Source organism: Odontesthes bonariensis, chromosome 21, assembly GCF_027942865.1.
Source record: "Odontesthes bonariensis isolate fOdoBon6 chromosome 21, fOdoBon6.hap1, whole genome shotgun sequence".
NCBI lineage: Eukaryota > Metazoa > Chordata > Actinopteri > Atheriniformes > Atherinopsidae > Odontesthes > Odontesthes bonariensis.
The window spans coordinates 33466624-33489563 of NC_134526.1; the positions used below are offsets into that span (position 1 = coordinate 33466624).

Consider the following 22940-nt stretch of genomic DNA (forward strand, 5'->3'; position numbering starts at 1 on the left):
GAGAATATGGAACCAGACAAAACTGTAACTATCAAAGACGAGTACAGACTAGACTAATACAAACTGAACCCAGAAAAAGCACAAACCCTAACACTGTGTTCATATAAACATGATCTAAATAAAGCTGAATTCCAGAAAAACTGCATATTTTTCTATTTTCTGCTCGCTCCTTTTGAAAGTATTGCAAAGCTGAGACTGCTCTCACAAATACTTTTTTCCTTTATTCACTTATGGAGTATAATCAGAACATAGCCTGAATTATTCTGTTATACTTTAACCAGGCAAAATTCTTTCTCAGTCCCACATCCCATTTTGCCCCTGAGGTCTATAGTTTTTCTATCATTATTTCAGCAGCACACATGCCATCAATGGTTTGTGTTAAAGCAGATCCGGCCTCTGTGTGATCATGCAGCAAGGAAAGTGTTGGCTTTTCCATCGCATAGTTCCATGTTGAACTTTTAGACTGCTTGTAACCACTTCCTAGTCAGTGCCTTCTTCCTTCCAGTGAGCAATACTCTCATTAAATATTTCTCAACTGCAATTTCAGCATATAGTGTGAGTATATCGCATAGTGCCCAGGTATTATGTGAGATCAGTCTGTGTTTGTAAACCTGTGAGGAGCTTTGTGGCGTAAAGTCTCAAAAGTCCACATGCACGCACAAGGTGATCCGTGCACAAAAGTAATCTGGTCTGTGCATGTCAGGAAATGCATACACACGTATTTAAGAATTTGTATGCATAGAAAGCTTCTTTCAACATTTCTAAAACTAAAGACTTGAATGATAAATGTATGTTCCTATGAGCCAGAACAAAACTGCTGTTGCTGAAATACTTTTCAAGCCGAAAGTAAGACATGGCAGTAATATTCTGACATTCAGGCACACGGTGTATGTAACTTTGGTTTAGAATACATGTAAAACACAAATCATTTTGATTCTATTGTTCTGCCCTGTCCAGGGGTAACCAAAGCACAACATAAATGTGACCCATTTTCCCCAACCCTTAAGCAACCACGGAGACATTATTTAGAATTTTACACGAGAGTTTATTTGTGATATATGTAAGAGATAGAATGTCAACTTTGAGATATGACTAACAGGCTTCAGGATGGGCCGAGGCCAAAACATCAAACAAATAAAACTATCTTCAAGAGGGAACTGACCTAAACAAAGCAACTTCAAAACAAAAGACAACCACTTACCTCCCTAGACTAATAAAACAGGAGAAAACTCAAGAAAATAATATGGCAGCCCATCCCGACAGACTCCTGGTTGGGAGGAGAGGGAGATGAGTCCCCTGCCGCCGTCATCCCAGGTCTTTATTACCAAGTCCACTTCCAGGTAGCCAATCCTCTACGGGCTCTTCAAGTGCTTCCCAATCGGAGCTTGGCACATGCACACCGTAATTTGCATAAAGTTATATAACAAATTAAAAAAAACACAAGTCGTAACACTATTTAGATCATAGCATAATGGTTTCCTGGCTCAGGACCCTGGATTGTACACTTCAGGTTCAGTTAGCTTCCCTCTTGTGGCAGAAAAGAATATTTAAAAAACAATCACAGAGAAATGACTTAGATTTATTATTATTTTTATTTAATAAAAAAACGATTTTTTTTTTTCACTGCTTCCCTCTCAGGGCTACTGAAGTGAGGAGAAAAACCTAATTTGGTCAGACTTGGTCAGATGACCAGGGTTTCTGTACTGTATATCTGTGAGGTTGAGGGTAAAAATTTAATATTATTGTGTGTGTAATTTGTGTTGTGTACATGTCTACAATTATTTTACACATATTTGCTAGTACCCAAAGTTACTCACCAAGTCTTTGTACACATTTGCAAATTGGGTAATGCATGTTTATAAACATTATTAAACTAATTTTATTCCGTTAAAAACCCATCAGTCTCACAGACTGCTCTGTTTGTCAGGTAGTTAATAATCCGGGTGCTTGTTGAGTTATCCACCTGTATTTTCTGTCGCTTCTTACATAACAGTACAGGTTATGTCAAAAGCACTGGAGAGATCAAAGAACATGATCCTCACCATATTTCCTGATTTTCTCAGATGAGAGTGGGTTTGTTGGTAGGTAGATGATGGCATCTTGAACACCAACCCCATGACAATAAGCAAACTGTAGTGGGTCCTGAAAGGTGTTCCCTTAACTACTGAGGTGAGCCAATAACCAGTAACTATAGAATCAGACAGTTTCTCCCTGAAACGCTCAGGTCCAAAGATAACAACTTCAGTTTGTCTGAATTTAGAAGCAGACAGTTCTGAGTCATCCAGGTCTTTATGTCTTTAAGACATGCTTGTAGTCTGACCAACCTATTGGGTTCACCTGGTTTGGAATTGTCAGGGTCGCATCTCTGCTTTTTGCAGATGATGCCATTCTGTTGGCTTCTTCAAGCCATGACCTGCAGCATGCACTGGAGCAGTTTGCAATGCAGTGTGAAGCGGCCGGGATGAAAGTCAGCTCTTCCAGGTCTGGGGCTATGGTTCTCAACCGGAAAAAGATGGAATGCTCCATCCAGATGTTTAAGTATCTTGGGATCTTGTTCATGACTGAAGGCAGGTTGGAGCGAGAGATGGGCAGACAGCAGACATTACTGCTTTGTCAGCAGTAATGAGGGTGCTGTTCAGGTCCGTTGTGATAAAGACATCTGGGTAGTGAATTTTGTAGCAACCTGAATCAAATTTTTTTAAATTGTGAGTTCTGCACTAGCCGCGTTGTTCACCATATTTTGATATTTACTTATGCCAGCTCCAAGCCAAATGATGGGTGGGATTCTCAGGCTGATGATGAAGATGAAAAGAAGATTGGACTTAAGCAGTTGATTAAGCAGCTCCCTCATCGGCACACCATGCGCCGTTTTGCAAAAGATGTTAAAGGCTCACTGGACAGGGACAACAAGGTAAAACAGTTACACCAAACACAAGTAAGACACTTTTTCATTTGACTTAAGGCCCCATTAAAATTTAGTTGTCTTGTGGATGGATATTCAATGCATTTTTGTCACGAGGCTCTGTGGAAGTTCCTTTTTGAATTCTACTTTCACCCAGATTTTAGCTTGATACTTTTAGTACACTTCATGGACCCTGTGAATTTAACTAAATTGTTTTAATCTGTTAAAGTTATTTTAGCCATCTGATGATGTGATCCAGAATGATCCTATGGGTGGCTTGCAGACACTAGCTGCCTCATGTTTGTTCTTATCGGGGTGGCTCATTGCTGCTAGCTCAACTCTGATTCATTTTTAGCATACTACATCTGTATAGATTGCATACTCTGGACTGAGCCAAGAATAATAATGACCAACTCAGCTAGTTCCAAGGCTAGAAGCTTGCAGTGCTAACTGCCCAAACTAACTTCCCCCAGGCATATTTGAAATGAACCCTGGTTCATTTTTAACTGTACGAGCTGCTTTACTAATAGCTTACAGTGTTCTGAACAAACATGTCAAGCTGCATCAGGATTCAGAGTGGTCTCAGGTTTTAGTCTGGTTGCAAGTGGTTAATTGCCAACTGCGTTAGCTTCTATGAGACATTAGAAGGGGCGGCCGTGATCGTCCATTAACCAGAAGGTTGGCGGTTCGATTCCCACTCTCGCCACTCAAAAGATTGGTGAACTGACAATCCATCTCTGTGCCATGGCCAAGGTGCCCTTGAGCAGGGCACTACTCCCCGGGTGCTGTGAATGGCTGCCCACCGCTCCAGTGTATGGCATCTGTCTCCATGAGTGTGTGACTCTGTGCCTGTCCATATTGTTCTGGTAAGTTTATGGATTATGGAGTGTCCCAACATTCCTGAGGTGGTCCACTGTGTAGTCTTCCCCACTACATCCTCAGGATTTTCATTAAGGTTGAGGTCATGACTCTGTGGTGGACTATCCATGTGTGAAAATTATTATTACATTATTATTACAGGAAGAGAAAAATCTATGTATGCAGTATATTTAGGTACTCAGTTGACATCATTTTTGGGCACACATAAACCTGCCCAACTGAAACAACCCTGGATCAATTTCATCGTCAAGATGACTAGATGACCACTGCCCCTCAATCCTTACAAGAAAAGAGACATGAGGCGCATTCCCACGGTAGGAACCTTTTGCAGCTCCTGGAACCATTTCAGCTCCTTCTCCTCAGCTGGGTCTGTTCTGGGTTCCACAGGAACACATCTGACGGAGGTGTTTGGTGGTTGGTAGCTCCGCCCCTTGGTGTTTGGTAGCTCCGCCCCTTGTCATGTTGTCAGGCTGAAATGTTTCGTCATACGACACGGACACAACCTTGGCGTGTTTAATAAGTTAAACCTCCACGTGGTCTCCTTTGTTTGCGGCGCTCTGCTCTCCTTCCTTCATGAAACCAAGAAGTATGGCCTGCGCTCCATCCTTCGTCTCCTGACTCTCTCTGTGAGCTCTTCCAGCCTCCATGTTAGACGCCCCATGTGATCGTCCATGATTAATATCACCGTCATGCAGACCAGGAACACAGTGGCCTCCCCGCTCTCCATGTTAGCTTCTTGGTGGTGTTTTTTATTCTCTTTACCGGGTTTTGTTTTGTTCTGTTTTGTTGTTGAATGTGGCGCTAAAGTAACACGTCGCTGTCGCAGACGGCTGCGCCGCATCAGTCCCGACCTGGTCCCAACTCATGTGCGAATGCAGACTGAAACAGTTCCGCTGGGGAAGGACAGTTATCAGAGCGGAATTCGAGGAGGACCGTTCTTAGAACGGCGTTCTTAGAACGGCGTTCTTAGAACGGCTCTGTCCGAAAGCGGCTCTTGTCTCCTATCTGGCAGGTTGCAAAATGCGTGAGGTGGAAAAGGTGATCTGACATTGTATACCATACATATTCATATTTGTATTTGAGTAGCATTTAATTTAATTTAGAAAGCTTAAAGCTGTTTTTGAGGTAAGTCAGAGGCTTTTCCTGCTCTTAAATAAAACACATTTACATTTACATTTAATGATTGATTTGTTCTTTTACACACGATAAAAATATGATTTTCTGAAAAATATATTGAATTTCTGCCAATAGATTTCCCCAATGTTGAGATGAAAAAACCCTTTTTTCACAGGATTGGAGGTCCCCCTCTTCATCATCAGATGAAGATGAGAATGAGAAGAAGAGGAAGCAGAAACAAAAGAAGATTAGACAAAAACTCTCAAATTTTTTCAAATTGAGGGATAAGCAGAAGAAAGAGGAAGTAACAGTAACAGAGGAATTCTGTTCTCAGAGGCCCTCAGAATGTCCAGCTGACAAAGTAAAAAAGGATCCGCTTGAGCTCATTTCTCCTAGTAAGCACCTCAGTTACACACAGAAAACTAAGAATACAAATGTGGAATGTTTCAGTGAGAAGGATTTGAGTTTCAGTGAACAGAGGATGCTGAAGACGACTGACCAACACAACGTTTATATCACAGAAAGTGTTGCTCATTGGGACTTTCTGAAACATACTGCTGATTATTACTGAAGAGGAATGTTTCATTCAGGATGAAGTTTTTCATGAGAGATGCATGTGGTTTATGTTAATACAGACCATTCTCCTGAATTCTACAATGAGGTAGCGGGGAAGTTGGAAAAGATTGCCCGAAGGTCCACTAAAATAAAGACACAGAGTCCTACAGTAAAGTCTTCAGCAGGTAATCACTCACTGCTAACAAGTGTTCAAAATAACATAACATGATAAAATAACATGATACAGATAATCTGGTTCAACACACGATATATTCCACTGCGTCATTATTTCTTGAATAAAGACTGAAGCAGCACACAGAAGAAGGTCAGTCTTCCGCTCATCAGTTCCTCACATTCTCTTCTTTACATCGTTGCTTCAGTTTTTCAGGTTTGCAGGAACTCTCTTGAATCATCACTGGGGAATGTTGTTTGGGTTGTTCTTGCTCCTTGGCAACCTTTACAGTTATGGGATGTAACATCAAAGTCATAAAAACACATTTGAGCCATTTGAGCCCTGTACATGCACAGCTAAATCAGGAAATCAGAAAAAACTTTCATTTATCCCCAAAGGGCAATTAGAAGGGCGAAGAGCGGTACATTAAAAGAAGAGCAAGAAAATGGAATCACAAAGAAAATAAAAACACAAAAGGGGGTGAAAAAAAAAAAAATAAATATTTAGCAAATAAATAAAATAAGGCGTCAATAAAATTAAAATGAGAATGTGATTAAAGTGACATTGTAGTTAAAGTGTCACGGTGATATTGTAATATTGCACATGTATATGGCACATATAATATTGTGCCATGCTTTAGAGGTTGACACCTCCAAAAGCCATCTGATATGTCAAGAGACAACGTAGGATATAAGAAGAATAAGAAGCATTAGCGTATTTTCATTTGCTATAATATATGCAACGAACAAACATGCTCACTGAAAGACGGAGCAAAAAAATGAAAAAGTTCTAGTTCACCTGTAATACACTTTTACTGATTTACATTTTTAAGATTATGAATGTGTTTTATGTGTGAAATCAATACATGTGCAACATAATGTACATTGTATATGTTACAGTGACATGTAATTGAACGTTTTAAAAGGCTGCAAACCTCCAAGACTTTGGTGGGAAATTTCTCTCTGAGAAAAACTTATTTTCCATGTTAGTCTGCACCAGATCTGAGAAGCTAACTGAGGCTTCCCCTGTGAGTCAGAGATGAGAACAATAAGAATAGAATTTAGGTTTCAGTCTCTGATAAATAACATAAGCAGCATGAACAGGCTGCTGTGCTGCTGTTTATTTCCTGGTAGTCCTGATACAGAGTAAATGTTTCATTAGCTTCAGTTTCCTCTGATTTCCAGCCTACACCAAGCAGAGAGGGAAATGATCATGATCGTATCGTTTTCATTATTTTAAACCGGCACATCTTCAGCAACAGAGCAAAGCAGGCGGGTCAGAACAGAGAGCTGCCCCGTTATTACTGCCAGAGCTGCCCCGTTATTACTGCCAGAGCTGCCCCGTTATTACTGTCAGAGCTGCCCCGTTATTACTGCCAGAGCTGCCCCGTTATTACTGACAGAGCTGCCCCGTTATTACTGCCAGAGCTGCCCCGTTATTACTGCCAGAGCTGCCCCGTTATTACTGCCAGAGCTGCCCCGTTATTACTGCCAAAGCTGCCCCGTTATTACTGCCAGAGCTGCCCCGTTATTACTGCCAGAGCTGCCCCGTTATTACTGCCAGAGCTGCCCCGTTATTACTGCCAGAGCTGCCCCGTTATTACTGCCAGAGCTGCCCCGTTATTACTGACAGAGCTGCCCCGTTATTACTGCCAGAGCTGCCCCGTTATTACTGCCAGAGCTGCCCCGTTATTACTGCCAGAGCTGCCCCGTTATTACTGCCAGAGCTGCCCCGTTATTACTGACAGAGAGCTGCCCCGTTATTACTGACAGAGCTGCCCCGTTATTACTGCCAGAGCTGCCCCGTTATTACTGCCAGAGAGCTGCCCCGTTATTACTGCCAGAGCTGCCCCGTTATTACTGCCAGAGCTGCCCCGTTATTACTGCCAGAGCTGCCCCGTTATTACTGCCAGAGCTGCCCCGTTAATACTGCCAGAGCTGCCCCGTTATTACTGACAGAGCTGCCCCGTTATTACTGACAGAGAGCTGCCCCGTTATTACTGACAGAGCTGCCCCGTTATTACTGACAGAGAGCTGCCCCGTTATTACTGCCAGAGCTGCCCCGTTATTACTGCCAGAGCTGCCCCGTTATTACTGCCAGAGCTGCCCCGTTATTACTGCCAGAGAGCTGCCCCGTTATTACTGACAGAGCTGCCCCGTTATTACTGACAGAGAGCTGCCCCGTTATTACTGACAGAGCTACCCCGTTATTACTGCCAGAGCTGCCCCGTTATTACTGACAGAGCTGCCCCGTTATTACTGACAGAGAGCTGCCCCGTTATTACTGACAGAGAGCTGCCCCGTTATTACTGACAGAGAGCTGCCCCGTTATTACTGACAGAGAGCTGCCCCGTTATTACTGACAGAGAGCTGCCCCGTTATTACTGCCAGAGCTGCCCCGTTATTACTGACAGAGAGCTGCCCCGTTATTACTGACAGAGAGCTGCCCCGTTATTACTGCCAGAGCTGCCCCGTTATTACTGACAGAGAGCTGCCCCGTTATTACTGCCAGAGCTGCCCCGTTATTACTGCCAGAGCTGCCCCGTTATTACTGCCAGAGAGCTGCCCCGTTATTACTGCCAGAGAGCTGCCCCGTTATTACTGCCAGAGAGCTGCCCCGTTATTACTGCCAGAGAGCTGCCCCGTTATTACTGACAGAGAGCTGCCCCGTTATTACTGCCAGAGCTGCCCCGTTATTACTGACAGAGCTGCCCCGTTATTACTGACAGAGAGCTGCCCCGTTATTACTGCCAGAGCTGCCCCGTTATTACTGCCAGAGCTGCCCCGTTATTACTGACAGAGAGCTGCCCCGTTATTACTGCCAGAGAGCTGCCCCGTTATTACTGACAGAGCTGCCCCGTTATTACTGACAGAGAGCTGCCCCGTTATTACTGACAGAGAGCTGCCCCGTTATTACTGACAGAGCTGCCCCGTTATTACTGCCAGAGAGCTGCCCCGTTATTACTGACAGAGAGCTGCCCCGTTATTACTGACAGAGAGCTGCCCCGTTATTACTGCCAGAGCTGCCCCGTTATTACTGACAGAGCTGCCCCGTTATTACTGACAGAGCTGCCCCGTTATTACTGCCAGAGAGCTGCCCCGTTATTACTGCCAGAGAGCTGCCCCGTTATTACTGACAGAGCTGCCCCGTTATTACTGACAGAGCTGCCCCGTTATTACTGCCAGAGAGCTGCCCCGTTATTACTGACAGAGAGCTGCCCCGTTATTACTGACAGAGCTGCCCCGTTATTACTGCCAGAGCTGCCCCGTTATTACTGCCAGAGCTGCCCCGTTATTACTGCCAGAGCTGCCCCGTTATTACTGCCAGAGCTGCCCCGTTATTACTGCCAGAGCTGCCCCGTTATTACTGACAGAGAGCTGCCCCGTTATTACTGACAGAGCTGCCCCGTTATTACTGACAGAGCTGCCCCGTTGTTACTGACAGAGCTGCCCCGTTATTACTGACAGAGCTGCCCCGTTATTACTGCCAGAGAGCTGCCCCGTTATTACTGCCAGAGAGCTGCCCCGTTATTACTGACAGAGCTGCCCCGTTATTACTGCCAGAGAGCTGCCCCGTTATTACTGACAGAGAGCTGCCCCGTTATTACTGACAGAGCTGCCCCGTTATTACTGACAGAGCTGCCCCGTTATTACTGACAGAGAGCTGCCCCGTTATTACTGACAGAGAGCTGCTCCGTTATTACTGACAGAGCTGCCCCGTTATTACTGACAGAGAGCTGCCCCGTTATTACTGCCAGAGCTGCCCCGTTATTACTGCCAGAGCTGCCCCGTTATTACTGCCAGAGCTGCCCCGTTATTACTGCCAGAGCTGCCCCGTTATTACTGACAGAGAGCTGCCCCGTTATTACTGCCAGAGCTGCCCCGTTATTACTGCCAGAGAGCTGCCCCGTTATTACTGACAGAGCTGCCCCGTTATTACTGCCAGAGAGCTGCCCCGTTATTACTGACAGAGCTGCCCCGTTATTACTGCCAGAGAGCTGCCCCGTTATTACTGCCAGAGAGCTGCCCCGTTATTACTGACAGAGCTGCCCCGTTATTACTGCCAGAGAGCTGCCCCGTTATTACTGACAGAGAGCTGCCCCGTTATTACTGACAGAGCTGCCCCGTTATTACTGACAGAGCTGCCCCGTTATTACTGACAGAGCTGCCCCGTTATTACTGACAGAGAGCTGCCCCGTTATTACTGACAGAGAGCTGCCCCGTTATTACTGCCAGAGCTGCCCCGTTATTACTGCCAGAGCTGCCCCGTTATTACTGCCAGAGCTGCCCCGTTATTACTGACAGAGCTGCCCCGTTATTACTGACAGAGCTGCCCCGTTATTACTGCCAGAGAGCTGCCCCGTTATTACTGCCAGAGCTGCCCCGTTATTACTGCCAGAGCTGCCCCGTTATTACTGCCAGAGCTGCCCCGTTATTACTGCCAGAGCTGCCCCGTTATTACTGACAGAGCTGCCCCGTTATTACTGCCAGAGCTGCCCCGTTATTACTGACAGAGCTGCCCCGTTATTACTGACAGAGAGCTGCCCCGTTATTACTGCCAGAGAGCTGCCCCGTTATTACTGCCAGAGCTGCCCCGTTATTACTGCCAGAGCTGCCCCGTTATTACTGACAGAGCTGCCCCGTTATTACTGACAGAGCTGCCCCGTTATTACTGCCAGAGAGCTGCCCCGTTATTACTGACAGAGAGCTGCCCCGTTATTACTGACAGAGAGCTGCCCCGTTATTACTGACAGAGCTGCCCCGTTATTACTGACAGAGAGCTGCCCCGTTATTACTGCCAGAGCTGCCCCGTTATTACTGCCAGAGCTGCCCCGTTATTACTGACAGAGCTGCCCCGTTATTACTGCCAGAGCTGCCCCGTTATTACTGCCAGAGAGCTGCCCCGTTATTACTGACAGAGAGCTGCCCCGTTATTACTGCCAGAGCTGCCCCGTTATTACTGCCAGAGAGCTGCCCCGTTATTACTGACAGCTGCCCCGTTATTACTGCCAGAGAGCTGCCCCGTTATTACTGACAGCTGCCCCGTTATTACTGCCAGAGCTGCCCCGTTATTACTGCCAGAGAGCTGCCCCGTTATTACTGACAGAGAGCTGCCCCGTTATTACTGCCAGAGCTGCCCCGTTATTACTGACAGAGCTGCCCCGTTATTACTGCCAGAGCTGCCCCGTTATTACTGCCAGAGCTGCCCCGTTATTACTGCCAGAGCTGCCCCGTTATTACTGACAGAGCTGCCCCGTTATTACTGCCAGAGCTGCCCCGTTATTACTGACAGAGCTGCCCCGTTATTACTGCCAGAGCTGCCCCGTTATTACTGCCAGAGCTGCCCCGTTATTACTGCCAGAGCTGCCCCGTTATTACTGACAGAGCTGCCCCGTTATTACTGCCAGAGCTGCCCCGTTATTACTGACAGAGCTGCCCCGTTATTACTGCCAGAGCTGCCCCGTTATTACTGCCAGAGCTGCCCCGTTATTACTGCCAGAGCTGCCCCGTTATTACTGACAGAGAGCTGCCCCGTTATTACTGACAGAGCTGCCCCGTTATTACTGACAGAGCTGCCCCGTTATTACTGACAGAGCTGCCCCGTTATTACTGACAGAGCTGCCCCGTTATTACTGACAGAGCTGCCCCGTTATTACTGACAGAGCTGCCCCGTTATTACTGCCAGAGCTGCCCCGTTATTACTGACAGAGCTGCCCCGTTATTACTGCCAGAGAGCTGCCCCGTTGTTACTGACAGAGAGCTGCCCCGTTATTACTGCCAGAGAGCTGCCCCGTTATTACTGCCAGAGAGCTGCCCCGTTATTACTGCCAGAGAGCTGCCCCGTTATTACTGCCAGAGCTGCCCCGTTATTACTGCCAGAGCTGCCCCGTTATTACTGCCAGAGAGCTGCCCCGTTATTACTGCCAGAGCTGCCCCGTTATTACTGACAGAGAGCTGCCCCGTTGTTACTGACAGAGAGCTGCCCCGTTATTACTGACAGAGAGCTGCCCCGTTATTACTGACAGAGCTGCCCCGTTATTACTGCCAGAGCTGCCCCGTTATTACTGACAGAGAGCTGCCCCGTTATTACTGCCAGAGAGCTGCCCCGTTATTACTGACAGAGCTGCCCCGTTATTACTGCCAGAGCTGCCCCGTTATTACTGACAGAGCTGCCCCGTTATTACTGCCAGAGCTGCCCCGTTATTACTGCCAGAGCTGCCCCGTTATTACTGACAGAGCTGCCCCGTTATTACTGCCAGAGAGCTGCCCCGTTATTACTGACAGCTGCCCCGTTATTACTGCCAGAGCTGCCCCGTTATTACTGACAGAGAGCTGCCCCGTTATTACTGACAGAGAGCTGCCCCGTTATTACTGCCAGAGCTGCCCCGTTATTACTGACAGAGCTGCCCCGTTATTACTGCCAGAGCTGCCCCGTTATTACTGCCAGAGCTGCCCCGTTATTACTGACAGAGAGCTGCCCCGTTATTACTGACAGAGCTGCCCCGTTATTACTGCCAGAGAGCTGCCCCGTTATTACTGCCAGAGAGCTGCCCCGTTATTACTGCCAGAGAGCTGCCCCGTTATTACTGACAGAGCTGCCCCGTTATTACTGCCAGAGCTGCCCCGTTATTACTGCCAGAGCTGCCCCGTTATTACTGCCAGAGCTGCCCCGTTATTACTGCCAGAGCTGCCCCGTTATTACTGACAGAGAGCTGCCCCGTTATTACTGACAGAGCTGCCCCGTTATTACTGACAGAGCTGCCCCGTTGTTACTGACAGAGCTGCCCCGTTATTACTGACAGAGCTGCCCCGTTATTACTGCCAGAGAGCTGCCCCGTTATTACTGCCAGAGAGCTGCCCCGTTATTACTGACAGAGCTGCCCCGTTATTACTGCCAGAGAGCTGCCCCGTTATTACTGACAGAGAGCTGCCCCGTTATTACTGACAGAGCTGCCCCGTTATTACTGACAGAGCTGCCCCGTTATTACTGACAGAGAGCTGCCCCGTTATTACTGACAGAGAGCTGCTCCGTTATTACTGACAGAGCTGCCCCGTTATTACTGACAGAGAGCTGCCCCGTTATTACTGCCAGAGCTGCCCCGTTATTACTGCCAGAGCTGCCCCGTTATTACTGCCAGAGCTGCCCCGTTATTACTGCCAGAGCTGCCCCGTTATTACTGACAGAGCTGCCCCGTTATTACTGCCAGAGAGCTGCCCCGTTATTACTGACAGAGCTGCCCCGTTATTACTGCCAGAGAGCTGCCCCGTTATTACTGACAGAGAGCTGCCCCGTTATTACTGACAGAGCTGCCCCGTTATTACTGACAGAGCTGCCCCGTTATTACTGACAGAGCTGCCCCGTTATTACTGACAGAGAGCTGCCCCGTTATTACTGACAGAGAGCTGCCCCGTTATTACTGCCAGAGCTGCCCCGTTATTACTGCCAGAGCTGCCCCGTTATTACTGCCAGAGCTGCCCCGTTATTACTGACAGAGCTGCCCCGTTATTACTGACAGAGCTGCCCCGTTATTACTGCCAGAGAGCTGCCCCGTTATTACTGACAGAGCTGCCCCGTTATTACTGCCAGAGCTGCCCCGTTATTACTGCCAGAGCTGCCCCGTTATTACTGCCAGAGCTGCCCCGTTATTACTGACAGAGCTGCCCCGTTATTACTGCCAGAGCTGCCCCGTTATTACTGACAGAGCTGCCCCGTTATTACTGACAGAGAGCTGCCCCGTTATTACTGCCAGAGAGCTGCCCCGTTATTACTGCCAGAGCTGCCCCGTTATTACTGCCAGAGCTGCCCCGTTATTACTGACAGAGCTGCCCCGTTATTACTGACAGAGCTGCCCCGTTATTACTGCCAGAGAGCTGCCCCGTTATTACTGACAGAGAGCTGCCCCGTTATTACTGACAGAGAGCTGCCCCGTTATTACTGACAGAGCTGCCCCGTTATTACTGACAGAGAGCTGCCCCGTTATTACTGCCAGAGCTGCCCCGTTATTACTGCCAGAGCTGCCCCGTTATTACTGACAGAGCTGCCCCGTTATTACTGCCAGAGCTGCCCCGTTATTACTGCCAGAGAGCTGCCCCGTTATTACTGACAGAGAGCTGCCCCGTTATTACTGCCAGAGCTGCCCCGTTATTACTGCCAGAGAGCTGCCCCGTTATTACTGACAGCTGCCCCGTTATTACTGCCAGAGAGCTGCCCCGTTATTACTGACAGCTGCCCCGTTATTACTGCCAGAGCTGCCCCGTTATTACTGCCAGAGAGCTGCCCCGTTATTACTGACAGAGAGCTGCCCCGTTATTACTGCCAGAGCTGCCCCGTTATTACTGCCAGAGCTGCCCCGTTATTACTGCCAGAGCTGCCCCGTTATTACTGCCAGAGCTGCCCCGTTATTACTGCCAGAGCTGCCCCGTTATTACTGCCAGAGCTGCCCCGTTATTACTGCCAGAGCTGCCCCGTTATTACTGCCAGAGCTGCCCCGTTATTACTGACAGAGCTGCCCCGTTATTACTGCCAGAGCTGCCCCGTTATTACTGCCAGAGCTGCCCCGTTATTACTGCCAGAGCTGCCCCGTTATTACTGCCAGAGCTGCCCCGTTATTACTGACAGAGCTGCCCCGTTATTACTGCCAGAGCTGCCCCGTTATTACTGACAGAGCTGCCCCGTTATTACTGCCAGAGCTGCCCCGTTATTACTGCCAGAGCTGCCCCGTTATTACTGCCAGAGCTGCCCCGTTATTACTGACAGAGAGCTGCCCCGTTATTACTGACAGAGCTGCCCCGTTATTACTGACAGAGCTGCCCCGTTATTACTGACAGAGCTGCCCCGTTATTACTGACAGAGCTGCCCCGTTATTACTGACAGAGCTGCCCCGTTATTACTGACAGAGCTGCCCCGTTATTACTGCCAGAGCTGCCCCGTTATTACTGACAGAGCTGCCCCGTTATTACTGCCAGAGAGCTGCCCCGTTGTTACTGACAGAGAGCTGCCCCGTTATTACTGCCAGAGAGCTGCCCCGTTATTACTGCCAGAGAGCTGCCCCGTTATTACTGCCAGAGAGCTGCCCCGTTATTACTGCCAGAGCTGCCCCGTTATTACTGACAGAGCTGCCCCGTTATTACTGCCAGAGCTGCCCCGTTATTACTGCCAGAGAGCTGCCCCGTTATTACTGCCAGAGCTGCCCCGTTATTACTGACAGAGAGCTGCCCCGTTGTTACTGACAGAGAGCTGCCCCGTTATTACTGACAGAGAGCTGCCCCGTTATTACTGACAGAGCTGCCCCGTTATTACTGACAGAGCTGCCCCGTTATTACTGACAGAGCTGCCCCGTTATTACTGACAGAGCTGCCCCGTTATTACTGCCAGAGCTGCCCCGTTATTACTGCCAGAGCTGCCCCGTTGTTACTGACAGAGAGCTGCCCCGTTATTACTGACAGAGCTGCCCCGTTATTACTGCCAGAGCTGCCCCGTTATTACTGCCAGAGCTGCCCCGTTATTACTGACAGAGAGCTGCCCCGTTATTACTGCCAGAGCTGCCCCGTTATTACTGCCAGAGCTGCCCCGTTATTACTGACAGAGAGCTGCCCCGTTATTACTGCCAGAGCTGCCCCGTTATTACTGCCAGAGCTGCCCCGTTATTACTGACAGAGAGCTGCCCCGTTATTACTGACAGAGCTGCCCCGTTATTACTGCCAGAGCTGCCCCGTTATTACTGCCAGAGAGCTGCCCCGTTATTACTGACAGAGCTGCCCCGTTATTACTGCCAGAGCTGCCCCGTTATTACTGACAGAGCTGCCCCGTTATTACTGCCAGAGCTGCCCCGTTATTACTGCCAGAGCTGCCCCGTTATTACTGACAGAGCTGCCCCGTTATTACTGCCAGAGAGCTGCCCCGTTATTACTGACAGCTGCCCCGTTATTACTGCCAGAGCTGCCCCGTTATTACTGACAGAGAGCTGCCCCGTTATTACTGACAGAGAGCTGCCCCGTTATTACTGCCAGAGCTGCCCCGTTATTACTGACAGAGCTGCCCCGTTATTACTGCCAGAGCTGCCCCGTTATTACTGCCAGAGCTGCCCCGTTATTACTGACAGAGAGCTGCCCCGTTATTACTGACAGAGCTGCCCCGTTATTACTGCCAGAGAGCTGCCCCGTTATTACTGCCAGAGAGCTGCCCCGTTATTACTGCCAGAGAGCTGCCCCGTTATTACTGACAGAGCTGCCCCGTTATTACTGCCAGAGCTGCCCCGTTATTACTGCCAGAGCTGCCCCGTTATTACTGACAGAGAGCTGCCCCGTTATTACTGACAGAGCTGCCCCGTTATTACTGCCAGAGAGCTGCCCCGTTATTACTGACAGAGCTGCCCCGTTATTACTGACAGAGAGCTGCCCCGTTATTACTGACAGAGCTGCCCCGTTATTACTGCCAGAGCTGCCCCGTTATTACTGCCAGAGAGCTGCCCCGTTATTACTGCCAGAGCTGCCCCGTTATTACTGCCAGAGAGCTGCCCCGTTATTACTGACAGAGCTGCCCCGTTATTACTGCCAGAGCTGCCCCGTTATTACTGCCAGAGCTGCCCCGTTATTACTGCCAGAGAGCTGCCCCGTTATTACTGACAGAGAGCTGCCCCGTTATTACTGACAGAGAGCTGCCCCGTTATTACTGACAGAGCTGCCCCGTTATTACTGCCAGAGCTGCCCCGTTATTACTGCCAGAGCTGCCCCGTTATTACTGCCAGAGAGCTGCCCCGTTATTACTGCCAGAGCTGCCCCGTTGTTACTGACAGAGCTGCCCCGTTATTACTGACAGAGCTGCCCCGTTATTACTGACAGAGAGCTGCCCCGTTATTACTGACAGAGCTGCCCCGTTATTACTGCCAGAGCTGCCCCGTTGTTACTGACAGAGCTGCCCCGTTATTACTGCCAGAGCTGCCCCGTTGTTACTGACAGAGAGCTGCCCCGTTATTACTGACAGAGCTGCCCCGTTATTACTGACAGAGAGCTGCCCCGTTATTACTGACAGAGCTGCCCCGTTATTACTGCCAGAGCTGCCCCGTTATTACTGCCAGAGCTGCCCCGTTATTACTGCCAGAGCTGCCCCGTTATTACTGACAGAGCTGCCCCGTTATTACTGCCAGAGCTGCCCCGTTATTACTGACAGAGAGCTGCCCCGTTATTACTGACAGAGCTGCCCCGTTATTACTGCCAGAGAGCTGCCCCGTTATTACTGACAGAGCTGCCCCGTTATTACTGACAGAGAGCTGCCCCGTTATTACTGACAGAGCTGCCCCGTTATTACTGCCAGAGAGCTGCCCCGTTATTACTGCCAGAGCTGCCCCGTTATTACTGACAGAGCTGCCCCGTTATTACTGCCAGAGCTGCCCCGTTATTACTGACAGAGCTGCCCCGTTATTACTGCCAGAGCTGCCCCGTTATTACTGACAGAGCTGCCCCGTTATTACTGCCAGAGCTGCCCCGTTATTACTGACAGAGAGCTGCCCCGTTATTACTGACAGAGAGCTGCCCCGTTATTACTGACAGAGCTGCCCCGTTGTTACTGACAGAGAGCAGCGGGGTAGCTGCCTCTGCTTCTGTCTGCCACCAGCTGAGCTCTCTGCAGGAGGGAAATCCATCCGTCTCTTCTTCCTCACGTCCTCTCATACAGTTGTACGGGGTCTCTTTTTATCTGTCTTGGTGTTTGTTTTTCACTCGAGCTTTTTTACAGGTGTTTTCCACTAAATGAAAGCTTCCTCATCTTAATTCAATCTCTCCAGTCATAGAGAGTGAGATACTTACAGTAAGTTATGTGTCCAGTCACCCTGCCTTTGTGCCAACTTAAATGCTAGTTGGTTCTTTGGAAAAAAAAGAAAAAGAAAAAAAGATGTAGATGAGGTGACCACCTTTGAAACAATGAGGAGAAGTTTTGTTGCTGACAAATACAGAAGGAAAGGATGGGTGGCTTCTACACACACACACACACACACCGACAGCTTTACCAGCGAAACTAATGTGGTCAGATTATATCACATAAACAGTACCGCTGTTTTCTTAGTAAATATACCAAATCATTATTCTGCTTCTGACACATCACATACTGCAGAGCCCGAACCAATCCTCCATCTTTCCCTCACAGTTGAACCACATCCTAAGGTCCTTCATCTGCTGTGCTAGGCGCAGCCACTCTCACCCAAAGCCAATGTTTACTGTCAGAGAACTATGGCTGCCTCATTCTTAGCTGCATATTTCTGCAGTGCTGGCTAAAATCCCATTTTAAAGAAGCAAAGGAAAGCACCCCGCAGCTAAGCTGTGCCACGGAAATGTGTGTTTATACATGAACATGGCACATGATTACTAATATGTGCACGTTGTGAATGCACACAATCTGGTTGCACTGTTCCACAACATGTGGCACATTAAAATGCACAAAGCTACAAATAGCACAAGCAGAAGGGTTGTTGTTTCACCTCCTATTTATTACAGCTATTCTCAGTCTGAAATTGGCTGAGAAATGAGAAATTACAGACACAAATCTTGAGTTGTAAGATCAACCCCAACATGTGTACAATGAAAACTTCTTTTCTTTTTTTCTGTAGAAGTTTGTGATAAAGAGGTGGTGGTCCAGCAGCTTGTTCAGGTTCTGTCTTTGGAGGGAGATTCTATGAACACTAAGGTAGGTCGTGGAAGGCTTTGTTTGTCAAATATGGAGCAAAATTTGAATGTAGTGAATTTAAACTCGAGCTGCTTTGTTATACTTTATCAAAAATTCTACTGGTGGGACGTCAGTGAGTCCAGTCTCCTGGACATGGCTGCCAAACAGCAAAACTAAGGAGCATATAGCCTCGTACATATTTCACAGAGTGGACAGACGATAGTTTAACGCACAGCTTTACAGAACGCTTATGACACAGGAATATGTGTGTATTTGCTAACTGTTGCTACATGCCACCATCATCCTCAAACAGATCCAGTCGGACCCCTTCCTCCGCACCCGCTTGGCTCGTTTGTCGTACACATCGTTTGCCAAAGTTCTGGACAGTTTCAGCAGCAGCCAGGTCTCTGAGGCCCCAGCATTGCCACCTTCAGCCAGTCCAACGCTGCGGCGCATGGCTGTTTCCATGGAGGCGTCTCGACGGATAGTGACGGCCACAGGAATCCAGCGCATGCAAGGCTTTGCACAGCACTACATGGAGAACTTTGTTCCATGGGTCAGAAGTCATGGAGGATGGGTAAGTGACTGGATTATTGTGTTGGCTGCATAATGCCATAACACATTTATTAGGATCATTTTGTACTTATCATACAAGTTTTCATTTTCTCTACAGGAAAGCGTGGCGGATTTACAAGAGTCTATGGAGTGTGACTGAGTTCTGCATGTCTTTTTTTATTTCCCATAAAAGTTGAACTCTGGATCGTAGCATCAAACTGGAGTGACGGATTACCTTACTGTACGTTTCTGCATGGACAAGCTTTCCAACATCTCATCTGTGACACAATATATAATATAGATATATAATATGATATTATGTCTTATTATTTAAACACTAAGTCATTCTTAGCTGATCATTCCTTCAGTCTTTTCCATTGTTTCCATCATCTTTGAGAAGAATTGAAGTCACGCAGTGTGAACAAATGTGTTTTTATTTTTCCATCATATTTGCTGTCTGACTTTCTTACTGAAGCTGCAGTCATGCACTGTTAGGGTGAAAGGAAAACTGTGGTCTTCTGCTATTTATATATTTAATTTTGAAGTGTACTGAATCAAAGGTATCAACACATGAATGTTTGATCTATTTATTCACAGTAAATGAAGTAAGAAATATCTTATCACAGAAGGTGTTACTTAGCCAACAATATCTTTAACTCACTTCTTTATATTGATATTAAACACTGAAACCATACCTGAACTCCTTATTGTTGAATTCATTGTAAAGCCATATTACTTTGGATTAAGCTGTACAACCTGACCTGGTCATGACCTGAGTGTCTGAGCGGGGACTTCTCGTTTGCCTACCAGTTTTTATACTGAAGACATTTAAGATTCTTTTAGGAAATCAAACTGATCTCTTACAAAAGCATATCTTTGTAACAGTTCATTAGCCATGGAGGCAAATGCCATGGTGATAGTAACAAAGAGACAAGATGACTTTACGTGAGGTTCATACTTAATTTAATTTAATTCAATGCTGACATTATGCACCAAAAACCTGGCCTACACCAGTCCACAAGAATGATTCAAACTGACTGCTTATAGAAATGGTTTAACTGGAAAATACCATTATCAAGAAATAACAGACATTTTTACATTGAAACCTTTACCACAGACTATACACGTTTTTACACCTATTTTACAAACCAAACAACTAAAATATTCACAATAATTAACCCAACCAATAATTGACTCAAAATATATGAATTTACCCCCCACACAACTCCCCGCTCACCCAGTTCCATCTTAACTTCCTTCCCCTAGAATCCATGAAGGCGCATGAACCTGTCCACGCACCACTCTAATCAAGATGGCGCCGCTCCAGTGGCAGCTTGTTACAACAGCTCAAACTCACTGCTGACTTATTTTCCATTTGTCCTTAGTACTTTTAATTATTTAAGTGTTTTGTTGTACTTTACGTATCACTGCACTATGGAGACCAAAGAAGATCTATGTGCATTAATATATCAACCAGATCCCAAATGTGCTGTGGTGTAAATGAAAACACTGTATATATATGTATGTATATATTTTCTATATTGTTTATTGTTTATACTGTTATTTTAATTTTTTTACTATTTTGGTATTTTTATTTTTTTTATATCTTGCAGCTGTAGCATAAAAAATTTCCCCACTGTGGGACAAATAAAGGAATTCTTCTTCTTCTTCTTCTCCTGGGAGACAGAAAAAGCCAGAGGTAACCGCATGCATGAGACACACATGTCTAAGGAAACCAGCGTTACTCCAATAACAAGGATCAATACATCAAAACTCTTTGGGCCTCATGCAACAACCGTTCGGACGCACAGATTTGTTCTTAAGTCGTCCGTACGAGTGATTTAAGAGAATTTGCGCATTCACCAATCTTTTTGTATTTTACGTTTTCTTTCAGGTACGAACAGAATTTACAGTGATCCAGACCTGTCGTAGGAGTTTCCTAAAACAGTCCGCTGTTATTCCAATCAAGTTTGCTTGACTAATGCATTTTATATTTAATTACTTTGAAGCAAACATAAATAAATATATACATTATACCCCATAATGATGCTGACATTATTCTGTTTGACTTAAATTATGCACTAATTGAAGGTTCATTTGACTCTGTATATAACAAGGTCAATGGGAAGCGTAACCAGCGGCTGATTTGCTACTTTTGGATGCCTTAGCGCGTCAGGCTCTTGGAAGAGAGCGTGTGCTCCGAGACGTGTAGATATCCTTGCGGAGACAGACGAATGGCTGACATCGTAATTTAAATTGCCAAGGACTTTGCTGCTGCAAATATGCAGCTTGCTGGAGCCACAACTCCAGAGAGAAACACGCCGATCAAACCCAATTCCACCACACCTCCAGGTCCTCACCAGCCTTGGATTTTTGGCCACTGGAACCTTTCAGAGGGAGATGGGAGACAGATCGGGGGTGTCCCAGTCCTCTGTGAGTCGTGCGCTCCCCTTGGTCATCAAAGCTCTCATCAGTTTATCACCCATGGTAGACCCCCCTCATGGACCGCCCCATCAAAGAGCCATCATGATGAGGCAACAACTGATTGCACGGCTTTAGTTGCAGTCATCGAGCGCCTGGCCATGGCGAGACGTTTTTTTTTTTTTTTAAGCCATTTTCATATCAAACCATTTCTTCTTTATTTCGGTGACATTATGAACTACAGGTGACAGAATAAACAGCACTCGTAATAACTTCCCATTTCTTGGCTTTAGCAGGTCCCATAATTCCACTGCTGACGCTGCTAAAAATGACAGATTTTCCTTTCTGGATCTCTGAAAGCAGAACTTCAGTCTCAGAGCCCCTAAAGTTGTTCTTTTTGCTCCTTGATGCCATTCTCATGACTCAACACTTCCTGGCACAGCAGAGAGGAAGCACAGCCTTATATGGTATCATTTTGGGCGTGGAGCATGCAAATCTACTATCCTCGTGCACATGAACTTAAATACGCACGGGTGGCATTCATCATTTACGCAGGTCGTTTACACACTTTTTCTGAAGTTAAGAGCGTTTGTTGAATCCGTTGTGGCGTGTTCGTACGAGACCTTCGTACCAAAAAAGTGAGAGAAATTTAGAAAAAGAAAACGAAAATGTTCTTGCATGAGGCCCAATGTCTACCTTCTCTTCACAGGTGAGCATAATAAGCAAGACTCCTGGTTTTCTGCTGCCAGGCAAACATGCACATACCATCCACAAATCAATAAACAAATTAAAGTTCGGTTTCTTTAAACCTGGACCTTATTTCTGGCATAAAATACGTTCATCTACTCACCGATCACAGTTTGGTGAAAGTCGGCGTCCTTTGGAAGCTATCTAAATCCGTGTATATCCATATAACAGAGTGAACGGGGATATCGAATGATTCCCCTATATATGGATAGGGGCACCCACTACCAGCCAATAATCTGCTTCTGCAGAACATTGAAGCTCCTGTTGGGCATCATAGTGGAAAAGATGAGTGGGGAATTGGAAGTAACACCTGAAGAGCTAAACTACAGCTACCGATCAACAGGACTGTCACCCAAGACTGTAAGATCAGCCACACAAATCTGTGTTACAAGAAAGCCTACGAGTCCATGTTGCACATATGGATACTGGAATGTTTAGAACTCTACAACGTCAACAAGACACTAAGAGCCTTCATCAGGAACTCCATGGGGTTGTGGAAGACAATGCTGAAGGACAATTCCAAGCCAATTGTATAAGTTAAGAAATGCAAGTTTGATTGATTTGATTGATTTATTTTTTTTCCCTGGACGCACTAATGAGGAGTGTGTTGTTGAAAATGTTTAATGTTTGACTAAGTGTATCTCTTACCAGGTCACACTGTACCTGACAGCAAGTAAGTATCAGACATTACAGTGGTTCATCTGGTTAGGATCTGGTTAGTCGCCTCCCTTTGAAGGTTTTTCAGACATGTCCAACTGGGAGGAGGCCCAACTCACTGAGTTCTGGGCCTGAGACAATGAAAACTTGGAAGATCACTGTTTATTTTCTGTAGACAAAGTGTTCACTTGACCTTGGTAATGATGCAGAAGAGGAGTGTTTGTGTCATTTTCTCAGGAAAAAATGCTCGTATAACATCGTGTCTCAGTGCTAGACAAA

General features: G+C 46.8%; 1 protein-coding gene across 2 annotated transcripts in view; it reads left to right on the top strand.

Moving 5' to 3' along the window:
* The window catches only part of bcl2l12 (BCL2 like 12), a 50440-nt gene extending 29952 nt beyond the window's left edge, over positions 1 to 20488 (top strand). For both annotated transcript variants that reach the window (XM_075453938.1, XM_075453937.1), the window contains 6 exons: positions 2761 to 2911; positions 5073 to 5292; positions 5533 to 5637; positions 18226 to 18302; positions 18595 to 18858; positions 18955 to 20488. In XM_075453938.1, coding sequence (XP_075310053.1) covers positions 2761 to 2911; positions 5073 to 5292; positions 5533 to 5637; positions 18226 to 18302; positions 18595 to 18858; positions 18955 to 18996 — 859 coding nt within the window. In that variant the 3' untranslated portion in view covers positions 18997 to 20488. The remainder of the gene's footprint in view (positions 1 to 2760; positions 2912 to 5072; positions 5293 to 5532; positions 5638 to 18225; positions 18303 to 18594; positions 18859 to 18954) is intronic.
* Positions 20489 to 22940: the final 2452 nt, after the last annotated feature.